Raw genomic sequence first — 10,062 nt, 5'->3', positions numbered from 1 at the left:
CCAGGGCCTCCCCCATGTCATCTCGCACAAAGTGGGTTTTTTAATCCTGTTTTTCCAATCCTAATTGTCCAGTCACATGAGATTCCAGAGTTCAACGTGGAAAAATGGTGTCAGGGCTTTAACTTGTAACTTCAAATGTTTTGCTTGAATGTTTTCATGAGCCTGAATTCTGATTTGGCATTGCATTCAGCCCAATTAAGTTACTGCAGCAATTACTCTCGGTATTGATTCCTTAATAATTATAATGATCATAACATTGTGGGGGGGGGGGATGCTTTTTTAATTTCAGGGTCGCACCTCCCAAAAAGGATGGAAACTTTGTGAGGATCAACCTAAAGAAGAAATCGCACGTCAGGGGTGGTGTGTTAAGGGGAGCATTTCTTCGCAAACAGGTGCCGTCTTTCAATGTTTCAATTAAAATGTGGTCATTATCTTTTTCTGGCATTTAATCGAGAAGCGTCAACATCGCTCTTTTGGGGTAGTTTCTTAAATTGGAAATTATATAGCTCAGAAATGAAATGTTTTGTTCTGACTTTCTGGTTTGCAGCTGTAATGTTCCTGTTTGGTTTGTAGAGCTGTAGGATATGTGAAAAGACTGGCACAAATAGGAGCCTCTGTCTCATGGCGTTAGAGCCACTGGTTCATTCCTAACGTGTGTAGCTTTCCATGTGGTGTTTGTGCGTTCTCCCCGTGACTTGTGTGGGTTTTCTCCCAGTGCTCTGGTTCCCTCCCACATTTCAAAGGCATGTGGGTTGGTAGGTGAATTGACCACTGTAAATTGCCCCTAGTGTGAAGATGAGTACAAGACCCCCTCGACGCCCGACTAATGTACAACCCATATAATATGATAGTGTGTATGGGAGACTGGCGGGATGGATTTGCCGGCTACAGGCATCTGCTGTCAGTTTGTGGCGATATTCTTTTACCAGGGCACCGCATTTCCGACTAACAAATTGTTTGGGTTACATATAATTCTCAATGTGTGAGATTTAATCAAATACATTCCAAGTTTTTCCCAGCTGATGAATGCCTAACATGTGTACACTGTACATACGGGCGAGTGTTTGGAGACATCCCGGCAGGATGGATGGGGTGAATTTGTTGGCTCCTGTGGGGCTGCAGCACCTTTTGCTGGGTGAGAACTCTGATCATCTTTGACTTTTAAATGTTCTGGTTCTGAACAACTCTTGGAAACGGAACCCTGGTGTAATCTGGGGAGAACCTGTATTGAGATGTTTCAATTCTAGATGGGAGCCAACGGTTGATCGATGACATAAATAAACTGCTTTAAATGAAAAGTTTTGCATTGTTGTTATCACTCGGATAGGTACAGCGGGGACACAGTTCCTTCAGTCCACTGAGTCCTTGCCAACCATCAACCATGGTTCTAAGTCTTCATCAGAAAGTTTCTTCAGGAAGAGCGGCACAGTGGTGCAACAGTAGAGTTGCTGCCTTACATTGACAGAGAGGGCCCATGTGTTAAAATTGGGGTAAGGCCAACTTTGAGGTTATGAGAGAAAATCTTGCTCAAGTTGATTGGAGCAGGTTGTGTGATGGGGAAAGAAGCATCAGCCAAGTGGACGTTTTTAAAAGTGTGCTGACAAGACCTCAGGATATGCACGTCCCTGTTGGGGTGAAAGGCAAAACAGGCAAACGTCAGGAAGCTTGGCTGACGAGGGAAATTGAGGCATTGGTCAAGAATAAAACGGACGCTTGGGATAGGTACAGGCAGCTGGGATCAAGTGTATCCCTGGACGAGTTTCGGGAACTAAAGAGCAAAGTCAAAAAGGATATTAGAAGGGCAAATAGGAGCCAGGAGATAGCTCCTGGACAATCCCAAGAGATTTTATAAATACATAAGGGGGAAAAGGGTAACTGGAGAGAGAGTGGGACCCCTCAGGAATCAAAGTGGTCAACTCTGTTGAGCCACAGGAGATGGGCAAGGTCCTGAATGAGTATTTCTCTGTATTTACCAAGGAGAAAAACAGGAAGACGGAGAAACTTGGTGCAGTCAATGGAAGTGTCTTGAGAGCAGTCAGTGTTACGGTCAAAGAGGTGCTTAAGGTACCGTGTATGAAGGTAGACAAATCTCCAGGGCCTGATCAGATATATATATCCAGGGACATTGTGGGAAACTAGAGATGAAATTGCGGGAGCCCTAGTCGAAATTTACGCGTCGTCTTTAAATACTGTAGAGGAGACGGAGGACTGGAGAGCGGCAAGTATTGTGCCTCTATTTAAGAAGGGCCGCATGGAAAATGCTGGGAACTTTCGGCCAGTGAGCTTAATGTTTGTGGTTGGAAAGTTACTAGAGGGTTGTACCAGTCACGGATAGGATATTAAGGCATTTAGACAGACTAGGGCTGATTAGGGATAGTCAGCATGGTTTGGTATGTGGGACGTCGTGTCTCACAGATCTGAGACATTTGAAGACATGACCAAAAAGGTCGATGAGGGCAGAGCTGTAGGTGTTGTGTACATGGACTTCAGCAAAGCATTCAACAAGGTTCCGCATGGTAGGCTGCTCTGAAAGGTTAGATCGCATGGGATCCAAGGAGAGATAGCTGAATGGATAGAAAATTGGCTCCATGGAAGGAAGCAGAGGGTGATGGTGGAAGGTTGCTTTTCAGAATGGAGGCCTGTGACTAGTGGTGTACCTCAAAGTTCAGTGCTGGGTCCGTTACTGTTTGTCATTTACACCAATGATTTGCATGAGAACATACAGGGCAAGATTAGTAAGTTTGCAGATGATACAAAAGTGGGTGGTTTTGCAGATAGTGAAGATGGTTGTGAAAAATTGCAGCAGGATCTCGATCGATTGGCCAGGTGGGCTGAGGAATGGTTGATGGAATTTAATACAGAGAAATGTGAGGTATTGCATTTTAGGAAGTCTAACATGGGCAGGACTTAAACAGTGAATGGTAGGGCCCTGGAGAGTATTATGGAGTAAAGGGATCTAGTTGTGCAGGTGCATGGTTCCTTGAAAGTGGTCGCAGGTTGATATGATAGTCTAAAAAGGCTTTTGGCACTTTGGCCTTCATCAGTCAGAGTATTGAGTATAGAAGTTGGGAGGTCATGTTGCATTTGTATAAGATGTTGATGAGGCCTCATTTAGAGTATTGTGTTCAGTTCTGTGCACCATGTTATAGGAAAGATATTGTCAAGCTGAAAAGAGCACAGGATATTTACGAGGATGTTGCCAGAACTAATGGGTCTGAGCTATAGGGAGTCAAGAGTCAAGAGAGTTTATTGTCATGTGTCCCAGATAGGACAATGAAATTCTTGCTTGCTGCAGCACAACAGGTTATTGTAGTCAGAAATACACATCAGATCAGTGTGTCCATATACCATAGAACGAACACACACACACACACACACACACACACACACACACACACACACACACACACACACACACACACACACACACACACACACACACACACACACACACACACACACACACACACACATAAATAATCAAAGTGCAATAAGCTGTTGTAGTTCAGAGTTTGTTTGAAGTTGTGTTTAATAGTCTGATGGCTGTGGGGAAGCAGCTGTTCCTGAACCTGGATGTTGCAGATTTCAGGCTCCTGTACCTTCTGCCTGATGGCAGCGGAGAGATGAGTGTGTGGCCAGGATGGTGTGGGTCTTTGATGATGCTGGCAGCCTTTTCTGAGGCAGCGACTGTGATAGATCCCCTCGATGGTAGAGAGGTCAGAGCCGATGATGGACTGGGCAGTGTTCACAACATTTTCCGCACCTGGATGCTCAAGTTGCCGAACCAAGCAACGATGCAACCGGTCAGCATGCTCTCTACTGTGCACCTGTAGAAGTTTGAGAGAGTCCTCCTTGACATACCGACTCTCCATAATCTTCTCAGGAAGTAGAGGTGCTGATGTGCTTTCTTGAGTAGGCTAGAACACTTGGAGCCTCATTCCTTGGAGCGGAGGAGGATGAGAGGTGATCTTATAGAGGTGTATAAAATCACGAGTTTAATAGATCGGGTAGATACATAGATGCATAGACAATAGGTGCAGGAGGAGGCCATTTGGCCCTTCGAGCCAGCACCACCATTCAATGTGATCATGGCTGATCATCCACAATCAGTACCCTGTTCTTGCCTTCTCCCCATATCCCTTGATTCCACTAAGAGCTCTATCTAACTCTTTTGAATGATTCCAGCGAATCTGCCTCCACTGCCTTGTGAGGCAGAGAATTCAACAAATTCACAACTCTGTGTGAAAAAGATTTTTCCTCATCTCAGTTCTAAATGCCCTACCCCTTATTGTGGTCCTTGGTTCTGGACTCCCCCAACATCAGGAACATCCTGCAACTAGCGTATTCAATCCCTTAATAATTTTGTATATTTCTATAAGATTGTCATCGGGTGGTGCCGAGATGGCAGCCTCGCCAGCAGCCTGTGTGTTATTTTGACTTTTTTGTTATTTTTAGCTTGCCTAATATGTATGTTTTAATGTTTCTTGGTATGTTTTTATGTAGGGGGGGGGGGGGGGAATAGGGGGAAATGATTTTCAGTCACTTACCTCGACGGAGATGTGATCTTTCTCCGTGTCACGTCTCCGTCCCCTCCCCGCGGCCTAACAACTGAATTGGTGCGGCCTTTCATGGAGACTGGCCTGGAGCTTCAAGCTGCAAGCGTGGCGCGGACTTACCATCACGGAGCGGGCGATCCTTTCCCGAGGATCGCTGTGGAAATGCTCCAAACGCGAGACGTGGACTTCAACATTGTGAAGCCGCAGTCTCCGGTAATAATTTCGTCCCGACGCAGGAGTCTCCATCATCCCGACGAGAGGACTTGAACATCGGGCCATCGGCAGAGGCAGTGCTGAGGGTTGAACATCGGGCCACCACGGGTGAACAAAGGAGGAAGATGACTGAACTTTATTGCCTTCCATCCCAGTGAGGAATGTTGATTCCATTGTGGTGGATGTTTATGTTAAAATTCTTGTGTATTGCGTTCTTTTTTTTGCTTATGGCTATATGGTAACTCAAATATCACTGTACCATAATTTAATAAATGTGAACGTGAACTTGATGCCCTCTCATCCTTCTAAATTCCAGTGAATACATTCACTGGCTCGCCCTTGTCCATTTTCCTATTTACATCCTCAAAAAATTCCAAAAGATTAGTCGAGCATGATTTCCCCTTCGTAAATCCATGCTGATTTAGACCAATCCTGTTACTGCTATCCAAATGCGCTGTAATTACAGCTTGAATAATCGACTCCAGCATTTTACCCACCACCGATGTCAGGCTAACTATAATTCCCAGCTTTCTCTCTCCCTCCTTTCTTGAAAAGAGGGATAACATTAGCTACCCTCCAACCCACAGGAACTGATCCAGAATCAATAGAATATTGGAAAATGATCGCCAATGCATCCACGATTTCTACAGCCACCTCCTTGAGTACCCTGGGATGCAGACCATCATGTCCTGGGGATTTATCAGCCTTCAGTCCCATGAGTCTACCCAATTTGAATTTGAATTTCCTTCAGTTCCTCCGTCACCTAAAATCGAGCATCGAAAATGCGTCTAGAATTTAACTTTTGTGACCCATGTCTGGGGACTACTTGAAATTTTGCACAGATTTAGATAAAATATAATTGAGAAGGAATTCATGACTCGTCAGTGCCAAAGGTTGCACATTAATTAATTAAGCTAATTAGAAAATAATATAATGAATTTGGTTGTGAGTGTGTATTTTGAATGAGACTGCCGCAGAGGTCTGGTTCCTGAACCCGCCTAATTAATGGGCGAGGGCAGTTCCTGTGCGTTCCCCCGTTTATTGAACCCCACTGAGTGCCAGTGGGCAGAGTGGGGATCACGGCCATAGTGGGACCGGGGCAGTGCCATGCTGGGGGAAGGCAAAGGCATCTTCCACTGACTGGAAAATGCCTAATCCTAACTCGCCCCTCTTCCAGAGCTGCCCACGGCTTGAGCTGGAGCCGTATCGGGACCGGCTGCGGGCTCCGTAAGTGTGGCTGCTCAGCGTGTCCATCTCGGCCAGCATGCCCTTCTGGATCATCATGGTGATGATGGTGGGGAGCAGCACTGCACTGCACGCCGCCCGGGCCTCCTTCAGCATCTCTATAGCGCTGGCTCCATCAGTTCGCCTGCTTGCTTGCTGCAACACCGGCCGGCCGACAGCCCGACCGATCCTTCGCAAGCATCCACCGGCCTACCGACAACCCGACCGACCGATCCTTCACAGCACTCACCGGCGGCCTGACAGCCCAACCGACCCGTTACAGCATCCACCGGCCTACCGACAGCCCGACCGACAGCCTGACCGACCGACCGACCCTAATCCTAATCCTAACCCTAGCTTTACATTTTTATTATCATTTTTATTTAATTGTTCACATCATAACTTTACAAAGATAAATCAATTGTAATACAAAATTATTAGCAAGGTTATCATTATCTTTATTCCCTCGAAACCTTGCTATTGTTGTGATGTTATTAGGAGGCAGCCACCATGAAACAAAGCGCGTGATTGGTCAATTGGCGTCCGACGCAATGTCAAACATGCATTGATTGGACAATTACTACTCGGAAAATTGGAGGTTTTTTCATATTTTAAAATTATGTGCAGGTTTTGTTCTTGACGAGTTTCAGGTATGATTTCTATAATATTTTTACATAATATATTAAAAATTCAGGTAGTTGTGTGTTTTGGGTCACATATTTAAATGAAAAAGCACCTCGGCCCACAGCCTTTAGGTCCTCTAATACATCTAGGAGATTGTTTGTGTCTTCCTTAGTGAAGAAAGAACTAAAGTACCTGAAAGTGTGAAAAACAATGTCACACAAATGGTGGTGGGGGTATGGAACGAGCTGCTTCTTCTTATCGAGTCCACATACAAGATTAGAAGTTGTTCAACTAGAGCTGAGCACACTTCTCGGCATCTGCATATAAGGGTGTCTGTCTTGCGCATCTTGTGCGTGGTGGCGGAAAGATTGGTGGAAACAAGGCCGCGATGTGAATGCTCTTTCCTTGACACCATGGAACAAGCTGCCCGAGGAGATTGTTGAGGCAGGGACTGTCCCAACGTTTAAGAAACAATTAGATAGGTACATGGATAGGACAGGTTTTGAGGGATATGGGCCAAATGTGGGCCTAAGGGCCAGTTTGCACGCTGTATTGCTCTATAACAGAGACCCGGGTTCGATCCTAACTTCGGGTGCTGTCTGTATTGAGTTTGTACCTTCTCCCTGTGACCGTGTGGGTTTTCTCTGGATGCTCCAGTTTCCTTCCACACTCCAAAGACGTACAGGTTTATGGGTTAATTGGTTTCGGTAAGTTGTAAAATTGTCCCGAGTGTGTGTAGGTTAGTGTATGGGGCGATTGCTGATCGGCACGGACTCAGTTGGGAGGAGGGCCTGTTTCCGCGCTCTATCTCTAAAGTCTAAAGTTCCACTATAATTCACACACAAACGTTTTTCTTTTTGCATGATCTGGATTACCAAAGGCCTGGAAGCAGAAATTTCAAATGAAAGGGGAACGTTTTGGTGGTGGACGATTTAGTCAGAATGGAGACACTTGTTTTCGCTGTGGAGCAGCAGGACATTGGGCCATGGACTGCAAGGGTCATGGTAGGTGCACACATTGATTAAATGTTTCTGTTTCAGAATTAGGGCTTTACGTTGAGTGCTAAGAGCCTGATGTGTAAATGGTTGTGTAAAGACCACCATCCACAGTCTGACTGACCGATGGAGCCATAAGGGAATGACAGAGGATGCAATAGAATTGTCGAGTCATAAAGCACTGAAACAGGCCATTCCCAGAATCACTTGTTAATAAATGTACTGGTTGTTTCTGTAACTTGGTGTTCGTCTTATTTCGTATATCAGTGGTTGCCAAGAGGCATTTTTGTTTTCAGTAGTTAGATGCATTCCTCCGTGAGACATTTTTGTTTCTTAATAAGATTTCTGAGTTTGATATTAATTTGTGCATAGTTTCATCCTGTGGCAACGGATTACGTTGAACGTTCCTAGTATTGCTCTTCTTGGTTATAACTGATTGACCTTGGTTACATCACTCTTCCCCTCAGGGCGTAACAGCGGGTTTAAAACAGCATCCGAGGAGAAGGTGGAGACCTCTGAGATAATGGATGATGAGAGCTCACCACTGCCAACCTTGGAGGAAGTGGCTCGTTTGACATCCACGTGCAGCACAACTAGTGGTAGGAGTGAGCAATAGGAACTACTGACCAACAGACTCATTTTTAATCAGTAAAACTTTTAAAATTCACACTGAGTAAGAAAGCATGGTAAAAATTAGATGAAGTTTTTGTGAGAGTCTGTTATATATGTGCATTGAATGGAAAGAGATGTTGAGCTAATTCACTATTAACAAAGGCACATCATAATTGCTCCTAAAGTGCTGGGGGAACTCAGTGGGTCAGGCAGCATCTGTGGAAGGAATGGGCAAACGTAATCTGGGGTCAGACTCTGAAGAAGACTCCCAACTCAAAGAGTTGTCTGTCCATTCTCCCTGCTTGACCCGCTGCGTTCCTCCAGCACTTAGTGATTTGCTCAAGATTCCAGCATCTGCAGTTCCTTGTGTCTCCATGTATTGTTCATCATTTACTGAACCTCTGCTGTTCTGCACGGTTAAGCTGTAAAATGGTTGATATTTCTATTTAATCAAGAACGGGTTTCAAGGCAGGTTGCAGTTAGAGAGAGGACAGGTGACCTTGGTGAATCGACAGGCAAGCCAACTCTTCAAATCCCGCATGAGTTTTGTGATTGAACTTTTTAAAGGGACAGTCTGGAAACCTAACAATTTCCCACCAATTACTCTTGGTCATTTTCTTTGTTTTGCTTCAAAGTATACAGTCTGGGCCTTGTCAAAAGCATTTAGGGCAGCATAGTAGCACAGCTTCAATTAAACAAATAGGAAATGGCTGACCAGTTAACAAAGTACTTTGGTTCTGTTTTCACTAAGGAAGACGATAACAATCTCCCAGAAATATGAGGGGACCGAGGATCTAGTGCAGGGGTCAAACTCATTTTAGGTCACGAGCAAAATGCGACTTCATGCACGCCGGATATTGCCGCACGCGCACGAAAGCAGTCCAATCCGGCACCGCGGACAGCTGCAGCCCGCTCTGGCATCGGGGAAATCATCCCGCGGGCCGGATCGGACCCCTTCACGGGCCGTGAGTTTGATACCCCTGATCTATTGGGAGAGAGGAAATGAAGGGAATCCACATTAGTCAGGAAATGGTGGTATGTAAACTGTTGGGACTGAAGGCAGATAAATCCCCAGGACCTGATGGTCAGCATCCCAGAGTACTCGAGGAGGTGGCTGTAGAAATCGTGGATGTATTGGCGATCATTTTCCAATGTACTATAGACTCTGGATCAGTTCCTGTGGACTGGAGGGTAGCCAATGTAACCCCACTTTTTAAGAAGGGAGAGCGAGAGACACCAGGGAATTATAGACCAGTTAGCCTGACATCAGTAGTGGGGAATTGTGTGGAGTTTTGATTCCTATTTCCTTCACTCCATAGATGCTGCCTAACCCGCTGAGTTTCTCCAGCATTTTTGTCTACCTTTAGTAGTGAGGAAGATGCTTGAGTCGATTATTAAAGATGTAATAGTAGTGCATTTGGAAAGCAGTGACAAGATCGGTCAAAGTCAGCATGGATTTATGAAGGGGAAATCATCCTTGACTAATCTTTTGGAATTTTTTGAGCTTGTACCAAGTAGAATGGATAAGGGAGAGCCAGTGGATGTGGTGTATCTGGACCTTCAAAAAGCCTTTGACAAGGTCCTACACAAGAGATTAGTGTACAAAATTAGAGCACATGGTATGGGGGGTATTGACATGGATAGAGAACTGGTTGGCAGACAGGAAGCAAAGAGTAGGAATTAACGTGTCCTATTCAGAATGGCAGGCAGTGACTAGTGGGGTGCCACAAGGCTAAGTGTTGGGATCCCAGTTATTTACAATATATATTAATGATTTAGATCGGGGATCGGCAACCTTGTTCTGCATGGGGGGCCGGGAAGCATGACTGTGAGCGGAT

General features: G+C 45.3%; 1 protein-coding gene across 1 annotated transcript in view; it reads left to right on the top strand.

The window, feature by feature from the left end:
• recql4 (RecQ helicase-like 4) overlaps positions 1–10,062 on the top strand; it is an 82,655-nt gene that overhangs the window by 12,197 nt on the left and 60,396 nt on the right. Inside the window, exons 7-9 of the mRNA XM_055648926.1 lie at positions 290–392; positions 7,498–7,621; positions 8,080–8,211. Of these exons, the coding sequence (XP_055504901.1) occupies positions 290–392; positions 7,498–7,621; positions 8,080–8,211 (359 nt within the window). The remainder of the gene's footprint in view (positions 1–289; positions 393–7,497; positions 7,622–8,079; positions 8,212–10,062) is intronic.

The sequence above is a fragment of the Leucoraja erinacea genome, chromosome 2 (assembly GCF_028641065.1).
Source record: "Leucoraja erinacea ecotype New England chromosome 2, Leri_hhj_1, whole genome shotgun sequence".
Taxonomy (NCBI): Eukaryota; Metazoa; Chordata; class Chondrichthyes; order Rajiformes; family Rajidae; genus Leucoraja; species Leucoraja erinaceus.
The sequence above is the reverse complement of the archived record's forward strand: the minus strand, read 5'-3'. Positions and strand labels throughout refer to the sequence as shown.